The following is a 17,906-nucleotide window of genomic DNA, read 5'->3' on the forward strand; positions in this document are numbered from 1 at the left end:
AGAAGAAAACTTTGCTACTTCTCTCTATAGAGCTCCCGTAAATAGATATTTAATCTTCTAGGTATGTCATTAGCTTTTCTATTGTAAAATTTAATGTTTAAAATATTAATATTTAAGAGCTAACAGACCTTTTTATAAATCATTTGACTTGTAAAATTAATTTGACATTCTAGTCCAAATGCTACCAAGATGTATACTGTGCTGTAGAATGTTCATTTTTAAAACCTTCACTTTTTTTTGAATACAAAAAAAAAAATGTACTCAGGGAATTGTGCTGGGAAAATACTGAGGTGTTCTCTTTATCTTTGTCTATCTAGCCCTTTGAATTTCAGTGCATCTTGCATGTTAATCTGCCAGAAGAATCTTCTAAAATCATTTTTGATATTTAACCAAAGTGTTACCCCATTTTTCAGTAAGAGTAAGTTCAAACTCCTCAGCCTGTCAATTGAGGCCTCCCATCATTTGGCCCCACCCCATGATTCACTGTTGACCTCCTTTAAGGGACACTGGTGTTACTGTAGCACTTTCCCAAGTATTGTTCTTTTTCCAACCCTCACCATCCTTTCTTCCTGGAATGCTGGAATGCTTTTTTCTGTCTTTCTAGTCAAAGCCAGTCAGTTACAGCTTTAGGAGTCTTCTTCCTTCCAGAAGAATCTGCCCCACCCACCCCCTCCTTCTTATTCTCTTCCTTCCCTGAATTTTGTGGACCTTAGTCTTTATCACAAGGTGAATGCTTTTTTTGTGCTGCCTTCATTGTTCTCTGTATGCTTGTATGCAGTGGTGGAAGTGATCCTAGCAGGCCTCAGCCTTCTGGTACCCAAAGTTTGTGACTTCTGCAGGCTCCAGTTGTCCAGCTCTAAAGTTTAAACAGTTAGACATCTTAGGCCATACATATTGTAAAGATTGGCAATCACTTTTCTTGGCGTAGGCCAGAGTGCCATGAGATACCCACCATGAAAGGTCGTCTTTCCAATTATTGGCACATGTTAAAAAATAGGGTGCAAGTGAAAATCGTCTCAGTTCCTGGATCCTCTTAGGGCCTGGGTATCCACTAATCAGTCCAGTCCTGTCTTGATGTTGATAAAGATGTTAAATCAGTCCTGATACTATGACTTAATCAGTCAGTGAACCAGTGTCTTTCAGCTCTGGATACATATTATAATTTACAAATAGTGATGCCTAGGCTCCAGCCCCCCCAGAGGTTCTGATATAATTTGATTCCCATGACTGTTTCTAAGCATGGTTTATGTAGGCTTTCCTATGATAAATTATGGCATAACTTTCCTGGCTTGCAGATTTTATCCAAAAATAACCATGTTTCCAGAATTTTCATGTTATCTACTGTGGGGTCAGTATGGCAACCCACTTCAGTATTCTTGCCTGGAAAATCCCATGGACAGAGAAGCCTGGTGGGCTACAGTCCATAGGGTCGCAAAGAGTTGGACGTGACTGAGCACACACACGTACATGGCGTCAGTAATGAATTTTCTTAAAACTCTTAGCCTGAACCAAGTGCCAAAGTTCCCGTAGCACTTTCAGTCTACGGGAACATCACAGAACAGGAAACTGTGTTGAAGTTTCTGTGTCTCAGTGCTGCATTCCTTGAAGAAAAGGCCCAGATATCATTATAATGTTTGTATCCCTAGTGTTTAGTTCAGTGTCTTACCTGTATTGCAGAATAAATGATTATTAAATAAATGGCATGGGGGAAGACTTACCTAAACTAAATTATAGTATTCTATGTTGAAAGTGTGGTACCTTTTCGTGTAAAATTTATTTTGTATCTTTTAAAGAACTGCTGGTTGAACAAATTGCTGATATAAAACACATATATTAACTGTTATTTGGATTTGTTACTGAAAAATTCTGTTGAAAGTTTTAACTATTAACCACATCATTAAGGTTTTTCTGAAATGCCAGTTAAAATCTGTGTGATGAATGTTGTTTATAACTTCATAAGTACGATTAACAGTTTGTTTTGGTAGAAAAAAATTTTGTTATTTCTTTAATTGCATGTATTTAACAACCTTCTGAAATATTCTTTTAATAGTTAATATGCTTTTTAGTAGCATGCTCATTTTTAGTGTTACTCATTTTTGAAAATTTCTAGTTCAGAAAAATGTTCAGTTGAACTGAAAATTTGTCGTCTGTGGAGCAGTGACCCAGGGTACCAACTGTGACTAGTATACTGTGCTGAAACAGCATAAGCAGCAAGTGTGATGGTCAACAAGTTATAACACTAATGTAGTAAGAGATAAAAGAAGACATCTATCAGTTTTATGTAGAGTTCAATTTTTCTCCTCTTTATACAGTTAGACACATGGAAAGACCATCACAAGGGAAGGACAAGTAGCCAGTCAGACAGATAGATGCATAAAATGCACAGGCTATCTCATTGTTTTTCAGCCCTTCTCATGTTTCTGTAAAGGGAAACAATTTGCTTTATATTTGTATCCTAAATAGAAGATGGAGTAAAGAGAAGGTCAGCCCAGGGGAAATGGAAGATGATGCTCAAAATAGAATTTATGAATCACCTGTTTAAAAGATGGGGATGTAAATTGTTGATGTAAATTCCTAACTCTTAAAAGGAGAGCTTCTGTTCTTTTTGGTATCACATGCTGGTGTGGTAGGAAGGATTAATTGCTTTTATCTGCCTAGTGGCCAGGTTATTTTCAGGCCTTAACTCTGGACCTAGTTTTACCCCAGGCTGTTCATCTAAGTTTCTTGTCTACCTCATTTTTTTTTTTTTTTCCCTCTCTTTTGTCTTATCATGGAAACATGAGCCATAAAACTTTAGCACAGTATTCTTGAGATCTTTGTCACAGAAACTGCATGCTGTGAAGGAGTCGTAATTGCCATTTACTGAAAGTTACTCTGCTAGTCCAACATTAAGCCAGAGGTGCCTAAACTCGCTTGTCTCATGGCATCTTGGGGTCTCATTAAGTTTTTAACAGCACCCTTAAGTCACTGTTATGTTCATTAAGTAGTTAGGTCCAAATAATAAATATTTATGTCCCAACAGCTTTAATAGCTGTTTGGAAAAAAATGATGCCAAGACACTGAAAATAATTTACCTTGTTCATAAATAACCACAATTATTTATTTAAAGTTTGGAGATGCCTGCTGAGTACTGAACAGCTTTTCAAACCTTGGCACCAGATTGAACAGAACAGCACCACCCTCTTTGCCTGTTCCACGCTGACTTTGGAGTGGAAGTGTTGTGTTTTGTTTTGTTTTGTTTTTTTAATCAGAGAAACCACTGAAAACCCAGCTGCCCAAAGATATGATGTCATAAAGGAATGTACTGCAATCAAAAGTTAAAAACTCTTAACTACCCCGGTCTAATAGTTTGGGCAGTGCTCAGCACGTCGTGAGTATCTCCGTGTTTCCTTCGATTTAAAATATCCTTCATCTCTCCTGGGAGTTTGCTGAAGTGTCCTGGACCTTCTCAGCATAGAGTTTCGACTGTGGCACTAGACTTGCTTTATTTCATTAAATTCTATGGGTTGTACTTTTATCCCCGTTTTGAAAAAGTGGAAACTGAGGCTTGGAGAGATTAAATAACTGCTCCAATGACATAGTCTTAGCATTTGCTTTTCACTGTAAGTATTATTTGGGCTGATGTTAGGGTGGTGGTTATTGTTTGGGGGGTTGAGGAATGAATAGCAAAAAGACAAGAATGCCTGTAGAATTTTAAAGTTGAGTGAAATGGGCAGCATTTTCTAACGAGGGAAGTGTTAAACTTGCTGTGTTTTGCCTACAAATTATTACTATATAAGAGGGAAACATGGTTTGATTTAGCATTAGGTCATTTAAAACCAAGTTTCTTTGCCAGGCCAAGTTAAATGTCAGGTTTTAGAATTTTGGATGACAAGTGTAGTAGGTGGTGATGACAAGCAGTATGCATAGTTTTTTCTTTTTTTTTAATTGCCACATGCTACCAGTCACCATGATTGCCCTTTAGATAAGTTACAGGTTTTATCTTTTTTTAAGAAAAAATTTCAAGCTAAAAGAAGAAGGGACTTTTTTATAGTTGACTTTTGCTGCACAGAAAAATGAATTTTAGACTTGTTAGATATGACTTTACGTTAGGGTTGCAAAATTTCACTTTATTTCTATAAATAATTTTTGGAATGTTCATATTTAATAAAAAAGAAAGTAAATAGCAACTTTTAAATATCAATGCTTAAAAAAGGAAAAGCACCCTTACTCCTCCATCCTGGGCAACAGGGTTGTTCAGTCGCTCAGTCGTGTCCAACTCTTTGCGACCCCATGAACTGCAGCATGCCAGGCCTCCCTGTCCTTCACCAACTCCCGGAGTTTGCTCAAACTCTCAAGTCGGTGATGCCATCCAACCATTTAGTCCTCTGTTGTCCCCTTCTCTTCCTGCCTTCAGTCTTTCCCATCATCAGGGTCTTTTCCAGTGAGTCAGTTCTTCGCATCAGGTGGCCAAAGTATTGGAGCTTCAGCTTCAGCATCAGTCCTTTCAATGAACATTCAAGACTGATTTCCTTTACCATCGACTGCTTTGGTCTCCTTGTTGTCCAAGGGACTCTCAAGAGTCTTCTCCAATACCACAGTTAAAAGGCATCAGTTCTTCAGCGCTCAGCTTTCTTTATAGTCCAACTCTCACATCCATACATGACTACTGGAAAAACCATAGCTTTGACTAGGTGGACCTTTGTTGGCAAAGTAACATCTCTGCTTTTTAAAGTGCTATCTAGGTTTGTCATAGTTTTTCTTCCAAGGAGCAAGCATCTTAATTTCATGGCTGCAGCGACCGTCAGCAGTGATTTTGGAGCCCAAGAAAATAAAGCCTGTCACTATTTCCATTGTTTCCCCATCTATTTGCAATGAAGTGATGGGACCAGATGCCATGATCTTAGTTTTGTAAATGTTGAGTTTTAAGCCAGCTTTTTCACTATCCTTTTACCTTCATCAAGAAGCTCTTTAGTTCCTCTTCACTTTCTGCCATAAGGGTGGCATCATCTGCATATCTGAGATTATTGATATTTCTCCCTGCAATCTGGATTCCAGCTTGTGCTTCATCAGCGTTGCATTTCACATGATGTACTCTGCATATAAGTTAAATAAGCAGGGTGACAGTATACAACCTTGATATATTCCTTTCCCAACTTTGAAGCAGTCTGTTGTTCCATGTCTGTTTCTAACTGTTGCTTCTTGACCTCCATACAGATTTCTCAGGAGGCAGATGAGGTGGTCTGGTTTTCTCATCTCTTTAAGAATTTTCCACAGTTTGTTGTGATCCACACAGTCAAAGGCTTTAGCAGTCAATAAAGCAGAAGTAGATGTTTTTCTGGAATTCTCTTGCCTTTCCTATGGTCCAGTGGATGTTGGCAGTTTGATCTCTGGTTCCTCTGCCTTTTCTAAATCCAACTTGCACATCTGGAAGTTCTCGGTTTACATACTGATGAAGCCTAGGTTACCCTGTTATTATAACATAGGGCTCATAGTAGTTCCTGGGCTTCCCGGGTGGCTCAGTGGTAAAGAACCCACCTCCCAGTACAGGAGATGCAGGTTTGATTGCTGGGTCAGGAAGATCTCTCGGAGAAGGAAATGGCAGCCCACTCCCTTATTCTTGCATGGGAAATCTGATGGGCTGAGGAACCTGGAGGGCTGCAGTACATGGGTTTGCAAAGAGTCAGATATCACTGAGCAACTAAACAACAGTAGTAGGTCCTAAGTGCTTTCATTTTTTGCCACTTAAGTTTGCTATAAGAAAATTAAGGGTGAAGGCAAAATTTCTCTCTCACTGAATAGTAAAACCTAATTATGTGACGTTTTCAAAGAATATATATTCATTTATTTATTTGACTGCAGCAGGTCTTAGTTGCAGCATGTGGAATCTAGTTTCCCGATCAGGGATTGATCCTGAGTCCCCTGCATTGGGAGCTCAGTTTTAGCCACTGGACCACCAGAGAAGTCCTATGTCTCAGATTTTCTAAATTGTCCTTAAAATATAGCTTAATGGTGTGACAGGATCTGGATTTGTTCTCCCACTTTAACAACAACAAAACAAACAAAAAATGTGAAACAGTTGTCAGCCCTTGAACCATAGGCAGCACAAGACACTGACCCCCAAGAGAAGGAAAGCAAATGTGCTGAGCCTTGTTTGTGGGCTGCTGCCTTGAGAGTTCCCAAGCTATAGCAGCATCAGGAGGAACCCAGACAAAGCCTGGCAGTCTCCCCAAATTGAGGAGACAGAGTAGGGACTTTGGGGAAACCGGGGCATCTAGAGTTCTCAGGACTGAGTACCAGCATGAGGATATCTGCACAGAGATCCTGAGATGCGTGGTGGGTTCCACATGGTGCCTCAGCTGAGTTCTGTTTGGTGCCAGTGTGAGAGGAAGCTACCAAGACAGGGAAAGAGCCACCCAAAAGGAGCCAGCAGAAAAATTCCTGGAGCTCACCCAGGTCTGGGAATAGGTCATGGTCCAAACAGCCAGAATGGAGGAAGCTTTTTGGGTTGAGCACTAATGAGTGGGGCCAAGTAGCTCTTGACCACATGCTGCTCTGGTCCTGCCCAACAGGCTTCAAAGCAACACCCAAAGGGATCAAACTGTTTCCAAATAATTTCCAAATAGCTCAACTGTATCCCAGAAGACAGTTTAGCACTGTTCACAGGAACACAAAATGTATATACATATATCCAGCATTCAACCCTGTAAATTTCACAATGTCTGGCATTCAGTTAAAAATTACCATGCATGCAAAGAAGCAAGAAAATATGCCACGTAACAAGGAAAAAAGTCAATCTGTAGAAACAGATGCTCAAATTAATAAGAACATTAAAACAGCTATTATAAATATACTCCATATGTTCAGGAACACAGGAAAGAATGAGCATGTTAAGGAGAGGTATAAAAAATGTGAAAGACCCAAATCAGACTTCCAGAAATAAAAACAGCAGTGTCTGAAATGAAAAAAATACACTGATAGGGATTAATAGATTAGACTCTGCAGAATAAATGAGTGACAAATTTGAAGATGCAGTAATAGACAACTCAAAATGAAACATGGGAAAAAAGACTTAAATAGATAAACAGAACATCAGAGGGCTGTGGGACAATCTCAAGTGGCCCGATATATACACATGGGCTTCCCTGATGGCTCAGCTGGTTAAGAACCTGCTTGCCAATGCAGGAGACACAAGAGGTACAGGTTTGATCCCTGGTTTGGGAACATCCCCTGGAGGAGGGCTTGGCAATCCATTCCAGTATTCTTGCCTGGAGAATCACATGTTCAGAGGAGCATGGCAGGCTACAGTCCATGGGGTTGCAAAGAATCAGATATAACTGAAGTGACTGAGCACGCATGCATGTATACATAGTTGGAATCCTAGAAGGGAGGGGTGGAGCTGGGAAATATTTGAAGAAATAGTGGCTGATAATTTCCCAAAGTTGATGAAAACTGTAAATCCACAGATCCTAGAAGCTAAATGAACCATAAGCAGAAGAAACATGAAGAGAAAGAACTACATATGGTCAAATTACTTAAAACCAGTGACAGAAAAATCCGAAAAATAATCCAAGAAAGAAAAAAAACGTGTAGAAGAATGAACGTACGAATCATGGTAGACATTTCTTTAGAAGCAATTCAACCTGGGACTTCCCTGGTGATCCAGTGGTTAAGACTTCACACTTTCAGTGCCGGGGATGTGGATCCGATCCCTGGATGAGCAGTTAAGATCCCACATGCTGTGCAGCATGACTCAAAAAAAGAAACAGTCAACCCAGAGGAGGAAGAGCTAGATCTTTAATGTACTGAAATGGAAAAAACAAAACAATAATGAAAAGAAAAAACAAAACCCAAGACCTGTCCATCTAGAATTCTGTACTCCATCACAAAGACAGGTGATGTAAAGACTTTTTAGATGTTCAAAAGCGAAAACAAAATGAGTTAATTATATGAATAGCGATTTAGATTAGTATTGCTTTTCTTTATATCTAGTGCCAGTATTTTCAGAAATTCTGAGGTTATAAAGACTGAGTCAGTTTTTTTACTTGTGTATATAAGTGTGTGTGTTATTTGCTTAGTCGTGTCCCGATTCTTTGTGATCCCATGTACTGTAGCCCTCCAGGCTCCTCTGTGGAGTTTTCCAGGCAAGAATCCTGGAGTGGGTTGCCATTTCCTTCTAGGGGGTATCTTCCCAACCCAGGGATCAAACCCCGGTCTCCTGAATTGCAGGCAGATTATTTACCTGCAGGCAGATTATTTACCGTCTGAGCCCCCAGGGGAGCCCATTCTGTTACTTAGTTATGTTTAAACTCTAAACTTGAAGGATGCAGAAAGAGTGGAATGGATTTGTGCAGTTGGGGTTAGCCTTGTAAGTAGAGTGCCAGAAGGAGGTTTATCTTTAAAAATTGTGTATCAAAAAAATAAATAAAATAAAAATTGTGTATCATGTTTTAGTGGTGACAGAGTGCTTGAGTTTTTTAATAGTTGTTAATAAGAATTTGTGTTTTATCTTTTTCCACTAAAATAAGTTTTGCCTGTTTGTCTATAGTGTAAGCCATTGTTATCCCTCTGTAATGTTACACAGTATGAGCAGTGCATTCATGTTGGCATACATTTCATAGCCACTGAACTAATTGAATTACTGTGAGTGCATTTAGAGAGATGTGTTAACTCTCCCTCGTCAACTGGACACTATTTAATTACTCCCACATTTCAGGTTGAAAGAATGTGTGTGCCCTTTACACTCCTAGATGATTCTGAGATAACTTAAGTCAGTTAAAAGTAAAAAGAGGGACTTCCCTGGTAGTCCAGTGGTTAAGAATTTGTCTGCCAATGCAGTGGATGAGGGTTTGATTCCTGGTTGGGGAACTAAACTCCCACATGCAGTAGGGCAACTAAGCCTGTGCACCGAAACTGGAGAGCCAGCACACTCTAGAGCCCAGCCCGTGCACCGTAACAAGAGCAGCCTGGCGTGCTGCAGTCCATGGGGTCGCAAAGTGTCAGACAAGACTGAGTAACTGAACTGAAGACCATAGGATGGGGTTCCCAGGTGGCTCAGTGGTAAAGAATCTGCCTGCCAAGCAGGAGACCCGGGTTCGACCCCTAAGTCTGGAAGATCCCCTGAAAAGGAAATGGCAACCCAGTCCAGTATTCTTGCCTGCAAAATCCTGTGGACAGAGGAGCCTGGTGGGCTACAGACCATGGGGTCACCAAAGAGTTGTGGACACAACTTAGCAACTAAACAACAGCAACAGACCATAGGATTACTGTAGTCTGTTGACTAACTTACTGAAATGTAGATAAACAAAGTCTTTTAATATCCTCTGGGTCATAGGCTAAGCATAGGCAGGATGAATCATATTAAGTAAATTCCTAGCTGCTGCTCCATTAGTCCTCATTAGTGGTCTGTCTTGGTCAATGCTGGGGAAATGATGTTGGAGATCGGGTTAGAAATGTAGTTATCAGAGGTGTAGATGTTGCAACACTGTGGGATTGATACAGAGCTGGGTAGAATAATTACTGATTGTGGACAGCACAGGTGAGATCTAACTTTTTTAGACTGAGAAAATGGGTTAGAACCTAAAAAATGAAAAGTGCACTTCCCCCTTGTTTAATTTTTGTGTCCATTCCTGAACCATGTTCTCTGTCTGTAGGGCCAGCAGGGCTGCTTGGGTTGGACAGATGATCGGCAACAGAAGACAGAACTTTCTGTAGTTGTCTGAGTTCCCATAAAGCCCCCACCAGCAGGGTGCTACATAGTAAGGAAGGGTTGATGCAGGTACTGGGTTGATGGTCACCTTGACTACTGTGTTCCTTCAGACCTGCTCTTTCTTCAGTCTTCTTTACTCGGGGAGTTGCCCTCCATCCACCTGGCTGTTTAAACTAGAACTTAAGAATCACCCTCTACCCCTCCTTCACTCTGGTTTTACATATTCACTCCATTACCAAATCAGTCAACTCAACCGCCTAATTTCATTGAGAATCCATGCAGTTTACCATTTCAGCTGGTTTTACACCAGTAATGCCACTGCATTCTCTTTCATGGACCATTATAATTGCCTCCTTAACTGGTCCCCCTGCTTCCACTCTCCCCACCAAACTCTTCAGCGTTTTTAAATATGCAGTTTACTTTTTTAATGTTTTAAAAGTTTTGGCTGCACTGGGTCTTTGTTGCTGCACCTGGGTTTCCTCTGGTTATAGCAAGCAGGGCCTATTTTGTTGCGGACTCTAGGCGTGCAGGCCCAGTAGTCATGATGTGTGGGTTTAGTTGCCCCATGGCGCTTGGAATCTTCCTAGCACAAGGAACTCTTGACCCCGGCATTGGCAGGCGGATTCTTAACCACTGGACCACCAGGGAAGTCCTAAATACACAATTTAGATCTTGTTATTCGCCTGCTTAATACCCTTCAGTGGTTGACCACTGAAGTTAAAATCCAGAGTCTTTAAAATGACCTGCAGTGAAGTGGAGTCCCTGCCTCCCTCTTCACTCTTACACTGTACTGTCTTTTGGTTTCTGTGTTCCAGCCACATGGGCCCTTTTTTAAGTTCTGAGTGTCTCAAATTCTTTCTGGTCTCAGGGTCTTCACATATGCTGTTGCTTCTGCTCAAGATTTTATTTTTAAAAATAAACTTGTTCACACATGTGGAAAAGTACATAAACCATAAATGTTCAACTTGATGACTTTTTACAGAGTGAACATATTCATATTACCACTACCAGGTGGAGAACTAGAACATTATTGCTGGCTCTCCTTTCTAATTATTACCTCCATCATGATATGCAGAGATCGTAACAGCATGATTTCTTGCATCATAGATTAGTTCTGTCTGGGTTCCAGCTTAGCATAGATGAAGTCATTCAGTGAGTGTTCTCCTGCACCACCTTCTTTCAGTCAGTGTTAAGTACGGGGGATCTTGCTTGTGGTAGCGCATAGCAGTAGTCTAGTCATTTCCGTTGCTATGCAGTATTCCATTGTATGAATGTTCTGGTGTTCTGTTGACATTGGCTTTATTTTCAATTTTTTTTTTATTACAGATGACTCTAGTGTGAACATCCTGTTACATGTCTTTCGGTGCACATACTTTAATATTTCTATTGGGTATTCTTAGGAATGAAAATTCTGGTCTTACAGTATGTGGATGTTCCTGTAATACTCTTACCTCTACTCTTCGTGTGTCTAACTTCCTGTTTATTCTTCAGATACCAACTAAAAGGTCACTTCCACAGGCAGGCAGGCAGGCCTGCCTCCAACAAACAATTTTAAATTAGGATCTCTTGTTGCAGTCTATTGGAACTCCATCATTGTACTTAATATAATTTTGCACTTGTGTGATTATATAATGCCTGTCTTCCCAATGGAAGGTGTTAGGACACTGACTTCTTTTATCCCTGGAATAGGCATTCAATACAGACATTGCACCAATGAGTGAAAGGTTATTTTGAAATGTTACTAAGATTGGGATGTATAATTTATAAAGAACACTAATTTGGACAGTGGGTTATCTTTCAGCTGAAAGTTTAGTTATTTAATAGTACAAAGAAAACCATTTTCTTTTCAAATAATTTTTTTCTTTATGTATGGTAAAATGGAAGGAGGCTTTCCTGCCAGCTGCTTACCTGATCTTAGATGAATCACTTAACCTCTAGTCTTTTTCTTCTGGAAATGAGTAGCTTGGCCTGCAGACCTCGAGGATCCTCTGACTTGAGGCTCTCTGCCTGCATGCAAATAAGCCGACCACAAACTGCGGTGCATGCAACCTCAGGCAAATTGTAATTCTAGGCAGGGTATGGCGATTTGTCATCTTGTTTTCATATTCTTACCGGCTTTCTTCAGCTTGGTCTTCTGAATCAGCTAAGGAAAGACGTCTGTTCCCACCTGGAAGGCTTGAGCCATAGCAGAATGTTGACCTTGGATGGCAGAATCTTGACTGAGTAGTGTAATTATTTAGCTTGAAGTATTGTAATTCATCAGAAGTTAGAGGAATCTACATTTAAATTTAATCTTCAAAAATACCATGTAAGTTTTTAAAGAAATGACTTTTTTTTTTTTAATTACTCAAAAATGCTTCATTTTTTATTTTAGCTTTCTGACTCTGCTTGTGCTTTCAACACTTTCACAACAATCTTCTGCTCCTCAATAAGGAAAGCGCGCTTGATCCTGTCACGGACACATTTAGCACACATGGAACTACCATAGGCTTGGCTGACGTGTTTCTTCGTTTTAGACAATCTCATGAGAACTTTAGGTCTCACGGCATGAACACCTCTGAGTCAGCCTGGGCACATGCCACATGCAGATTTTGGTGCTTTCCCAACCTTCTTGGTATAAATTCTATTGCCAGGGGTTTGGTACAGCCTGGTTTTGTTAGAGGCTGTATTGTAGGACAGCCTACAAGGGTATGTCAGATGCTGCACCATCCTGAACGCCTCTAGATGCCCTCCCGGCAAGAGGAAAAAGGAAGTTCTTACAGGTTCAAGAAGAGACATTTTAAAGTTATCTGATGATCTTAGATAATAAGATCTAATTTTGCTTCTTTGCTTTCAGATGGTGGAGTTAGCAAGGTGGGTGTGACCACCATATCACGATTATCCTGTTTATTAAGCCTCTATTTAGACTCATAACTCATGAAAGTCAAGAAATAGGTATATGATTTTTCATCTGAATTTCTGTACCTGATCTTTTTTTAAAAATTTATTTATTTTCAATGGAAAGATAATTGCAACTACTAGGCCACAACCAGAGGCACCTGGGAAGCCCCATCAGCATAAAAGGACTATTTTATCTATGATACATAAGCAAAAGATTTATGACAGAATCCTAGCAATATATTTCATCCTTAAATATTTTTGGAGAGTACATGTTTATAGCACATATTTTATTTTGCTTAAATTCTTTTCTGTGACCTGATTCCTGTTTGTATATAGTTCGAATAGACTCCTAGGGCCTTCAGATAATCAATCCTAATGGTATGAGATTATATTTAAAAATGTAACTAAAATTATAAATTCACACTGAAGGTAGCTCTGTGTTCTCTGGAAATGCACATTTGTATTTAGAGTGAAGACTAAGGTTTAAAGCATGAATGAAAGATAGTTTCAAACATGAGAAGAAAAGTTTTGCCTTTTTAAAAAAAAATATTTATTTATTTATGGCCATATGGCTTGTGGAATCTTAGTTCCCCAACCCGGGATTGAATCCATGCCCTGCTGCATTGGAAGCACAGAGTTTTAACCACTGGCCCACCAGGGAAGTTCCAAGTTTTTCCTTTTAAAATAAGGAAAATAAGAATGGAGTTACATACTGTTGATGCCTCAGGTGTCATAGCAGTAACCTCAGAAGCTAAGAAGACTTACCTTCTGTGCTTAATGTGTGAGCTGAAGAGGTGCGGCCTTCTTACTTCAGCTGAACTGCTCAAGATCCTGATTGGCTCAGAAGGACTCTGAATGGGCTTCTTGGCCATTCATTCATACCTACTGGTGGTTAGAAACCAGTCATTTGTAAAAAGGAAGGCTTGACTTTCCTAGCATTTCATTTGTTTAATAGCAACAACATAAAGAGGAAAGGGGAGAAAAAAACACCTCTCTCACAAAAAGCAATCTGTTTCCCTCATGGAAAGCACAGTGGAGAACCAGGTTATCAGCAAGACAGCACTTACTGGAGAATGAGCGGCCTGAACTTCCTATCACCACATTTCCTGGACCTTCAGCTCTGCTCCTCCTTTCACTTTGTTTCCTCTGAGCTCTCCACTTCCGGTGCTACTATGTGCTCCACAACATAAATCCTGGTTTGTAGTCATCTAGTGATGCCCATCTTCCCCACCTCTACCTTCACCCCTCACCACTGACATCACATTTGAAAATTTCCACACTTTACTATGAGGAATTGTTAAACATCAACAATGAAGGTTTTCAGATGCTATCAGTGGTAAAATGTAATGTTTATCTTCTTTGCATATTATTTTAAAACTAACAAACCATTCCCTTTTGTGCCCAAATCTCTTTTTTTTTTTTTGCAAGTTAAGTTTTATTTGGTTCAAAATGAGGACTGCAGCCCAGGAAACAGCGCCTCAGATAGTTCAGAGGAAATGTTCCTCTCAATTTTTTTTTTTTTTTTTTTCTGTTAGATGAATATCTAGTTAACAGCTGCAGTGTTCAGAGGCTCTGGGTTAGGTGGGTATCGTGTTGAGATATAAATAAGTAAGACCTAGTTTCTATTGCTATCAGTAGACAAGAGATTTCCTTCCAGCCAGAGTACGCAGGGAAAACTTTAGGAAGAAAGCAGCATTTTTGACTAGGTATTGAAAGGTGACATGCTTCCCTGGTGGCTCAGTGATAAAGACTCTGCCTGCCAGTGTGGGAAACCGATTTTGAGCCTGGATCTGGGAAGATCCCACATGCAGAGGAGCAGCTGAGCCTGTGCACCACATCTGCTGAGCCTGTGCTTTGGAGCCTGTGGGTCGCAGCTCCTGAGCCAGTGCGCCCAGAGCCTGTGCTCCACAGCAAGAGAAGTCACCTCGATAGAAGCCTACACACCGCAGCTGCAGAGTGGCCCCACTCGCCCCGACTAGAGGAAAGCCTTCGCAGCAGCGAAGACCCAGCACAGCCAGGTAGATAAATGACTAACAAATATTCAGGATGGAAAGAACGCTGTGAACAAAGAGAGAGGGGAGAGGGGAAAGAACACAGAGCCTGTAGGAGGTGAGCACATTACAGGTTTTGGCTGAAGCTGGGATGCAAGGGGAGAGTGTTAAGGGGACAAGAAAGATGGGGATGGACTGAGTAAAGTCGTGACAAATGCTGCATTTTATCTAAAGGTTATACGCGTTATTTTAAAGTGTTATGGCTCTCCTATTTTAAGTGATCTCTTTATAGTGAAAGTGAAGTCGCTCAGTCATATCTGACTCTTTGCAACCCCATGGACGATAACCTACCAGGCTCCTCTGTCCATGGGATTTTCCAGGCAAGAATACTGGAGTGAGTTGCCATTTCCTTCTCAACATTCTCAAATTGTTTTCTAGAAATTAAATTATCAGAGAAATGGAACAATAATTTAATCAGGTCCCTCCTAATTATATATTTCTCAGTATTTCATGGAGTTTCATAAAATAAGGGAATTTTTTTCCCCTCAGTTAAAAAAATACACATATGGGAAGGAAATAAAACTGTATTATAAGTAATTATCTTAATGCCATTTAGAGATACAGACTTCTTAATTTAGGAATATTCTACATGTGCTAAATGCATTTCTACATTTCTACAGCTATTTTTGCTGGCTACATTAAAATTTAAAAAAAAATTAAATAATGTTACATGTATGGAAAAGTTGAAGTTCAGCACCAAAGAACTTTTTTTTTTAAAAAAACTATTTGAGACTACTAAGTTGCTAACATGAGGTAAACAGGGTTTATCTGTTTCCCCTAAATGCTTTATTATAATATTTCCTAGAAAGGCATTCTCCTGTATAACTACCAGATAACTGTCAAAAAATGAACATTGGTACCTGCTGTCTAATCCTCAGACTCTATTTTAGTTCATCAGTTGTCTGAACAATATCTTTCATAGCAAAAAGATCCAGTTGAATTATGTATATTATATTTAGTTATCATGTCTCTTTAGTATCCTTAGATGTGGAGAAGTTTCCTAGTCTTTGACATTTATGACCATAAAGTGCTATGGCTTTTGAAGACGAAGGCCAGTTGTTTGGTAGGAATGTCCCTCACTCAGAATTTGTCTGATGGGTCTTCCTGTTCAGAGTCATGTGATGTTGGCAGGAATATTACAGAGCAGTGTGCTTTTCACTGTATCCTGTCAGCTGACACAGTGTTGACTTGTCCCATTTACTGTTGGTGTTCACTTTGATAACTTGTGTTGATGTGGTTATCTATGAGGCATCGCTGGCCAGCTCTTTTTACCTTTATAGTTAATAAGTGTTTGAAGGTGAGGTACACTTTGAGACTGTGTATGATCCCATTGCTCTTCAGACTTTAAGTTTGTGAGTTTATTCAGGGATTTATAATCTGTTACTCTTAAAACTTATCTTGATGCTCAAATTTTCCCAAATTTCACCAATAGAAGAAGCCCCTTTAGGCTGGCTTCTGTATTTTTGTGACATGCCTTCATTATTCTTTGAACACTCCTTTACTTTCCGGTACAAAAATTTGTTCTAGCCTCATCTTGTCCCTGCCGTTCTCCTGGAATCAGCCATTTCTCCATGGAGTCCTAGTTCCTTTTAGTGGGGAATGTATTTGAAAGCAAGATCTGAGTGCTGGCTGTGTTGTCTGTTATTGAGTATTGCTGATCACTAGTCCTGTCAATTGATAGAGTGAAGGAAAATGTGTAAGCATGTATGTGTATGCAAGGGTCTCCCCCCGGCTCAGCAGTGAATAATCCGCCTGCAGGGCAGGAGACACAGGAAGTGACGATTCGATCCCTGGAAGATCCCCTGGAGGAGGAAATGTCAACCCACTCCAGTATTCTTATCAGAAAACCCCGTGGACAAAGGAGCCTGGTGGGCTATAGTTCATGGGTCGCAAAGAGTCGGACACGACTGAGCACCAGTGGGTCTATGTATATGAAAGTATAATTATGCCCGCCCATTTCAATCTCTGTCTGTCTATCTGGAAAATGAAGTTCACAGTGGTAGCTCCAGTGCTGATCAGCACCACAGCGCCCTTTCTGGTTTTCTCTCTGTGTGTGTACTGCCCTTCTCCGTCAGCGAGAAACCTGCTCCGTGCTTCTTGATCGGTACCCCTTTGTGTAACCAGCCATGCTCCTATTGCCACTACAGCCTCCTCCATCCCGTGGGTGGCTTTCTCGCCCCACCAGGGCTCCAGCACCCTGCCTGGAGCCTCCGTCCAACGCACCATGCCCTCTCCACTCTTTCTCAAGCTCCAGCATCCCGTGGCAGGCCATTCCCACCATCCCTGGGTGGACACCACCCTCCTCACTCCACTCAGACTTCTCCTCCTGCCCGCCGCCCCGCCCCTCAAATGGAGTCTTTCTTTCCCCACCTGTGGCTGCAACTCCATGAGCAGGGCCACCTTCTTAACTCTCTCTGGACTCACAGCCTGCGAAGGACCTCCTTCCATTCTACCCCAAAGCTTTGAAGCATAAATGAAACAACAGGTAATCATCTACTGTTCTATAGAGTAAAGATATTTCAGAAGGAAACACTAGGTTTTCTTTTATAAAATTGGAAGGATCTAGAGGTAAATGTTCATATGGTTCTGAAATCTCCTTCACCAGTTAACTGAACATAAATTACTGAACTCCTCCTGGGTGCAGGCACTGAGCTAGCCCACTGGGGACAGGCCAGTGGACTAGACAAAGCCCCTTCCCTCATGAAGCTGCCTTCTCTGACTCTGTTGGAGTGTAGCCAGGGTAGTAAATTAGGAAGCTCCCTAATCCTGTTCCCTTATGTCAAATATTTGTCACTGTAAAAAATAATTTAAAATTTCATTTAATATTTTGAGAAGAAACCAAAAAATTCCTGGCAGGGAAAATGATATCTCTATTCTTTGAATAGATGTCTATTCTTTGAATTGTTTTTCTTTCCTTTCGCATTATTTTAGTGAAGAATATACACTTCAGTTTAAATTTTGTATGTTTGTGTGTGTGTCCTGTTCCCTGAGTCTCAGAATGTAATACAAAAGCACAAATAGCTAAACAGCATGACATTTGTTCACATGTTTGAATTAGGTGAGTCTAATATACGGGTCTTCATTGGGCCTGAAAAACATGGTAGATTCATATATTTGGAGCACAGTTATTGAAAAGGTAATTATTATGCATTATTAGAAGAGAGAAGATTTTGCTGCATGGTAATTTAAGTTATAAAATGACTTTGGCTTTTCTAAGGGAAGGTGTGCTTAATCGCTTAGGCACGTCCGACTCTTTGTGACCCCATGTGAGCCCACCAGGCTCCTCT

At 40.4% G+C, this 17,906-nt stretch overlaps 1 protein-coding gene and 1 pseudogene across 9 annotated transcripts in view; one reads left to right on the forward strand and one right to left on the reverse strand.

Annotated features, from left to right (window-relative positions):
• The window catches only part of SYNJ1 (synaptojanin 1), an 88,037-nt gene that overhangs the window by 3,059 nt on the left and 67,072 nt on the right, over positions 1 to 17,906 (forward strand). For 2 of the 9 annotated variants that reach the window (XM_061133960.1, XM_061133964.1), the window contains exon 1: positions 14,444 to 14,586. The exons of 5 other annotated variants lie outside the window; for them this stretch is intronic. Coding sequence is in view for 1 of the 4 variants with exons in the window: in XM_061133962.1 (XP_060989945.1) it covers positions 3,300 to 3,370 (71 nt within the window). In the remaining 3 variants the exon portion in view is untranslated. Of the gene's footprint in view, positions 1 to 3,245; positions 3,371 to 7,445; positions 7,875 to 14,443; positions 14,587 to 17,906 lie in introns of those variants that run through there. 2 more of the 9 variants (XM_061133961.1, XM_061133962.1) reach the window with 2 other exon arrangements.
• On the reverse strand, positions 8,297 to 14,008 carry LOC133049926 (large ribosomal subunit protein eL34-like; annotated as a pseudogene).

This window comes from Dama dama, chromosome 31 (genome assembly GCF_033118175.1).
Source record: "Dama dama isolate Ldn47 chromosome 31, ASM3311817v1, whole genome shotgun sequence".
Taxonomy (NCBI): domain Eukaryota; kingdom Metazoa; phylum Chordata; class Mammalia; order Artiodactyla; family Cervidae; genus Dama; species Dama dama.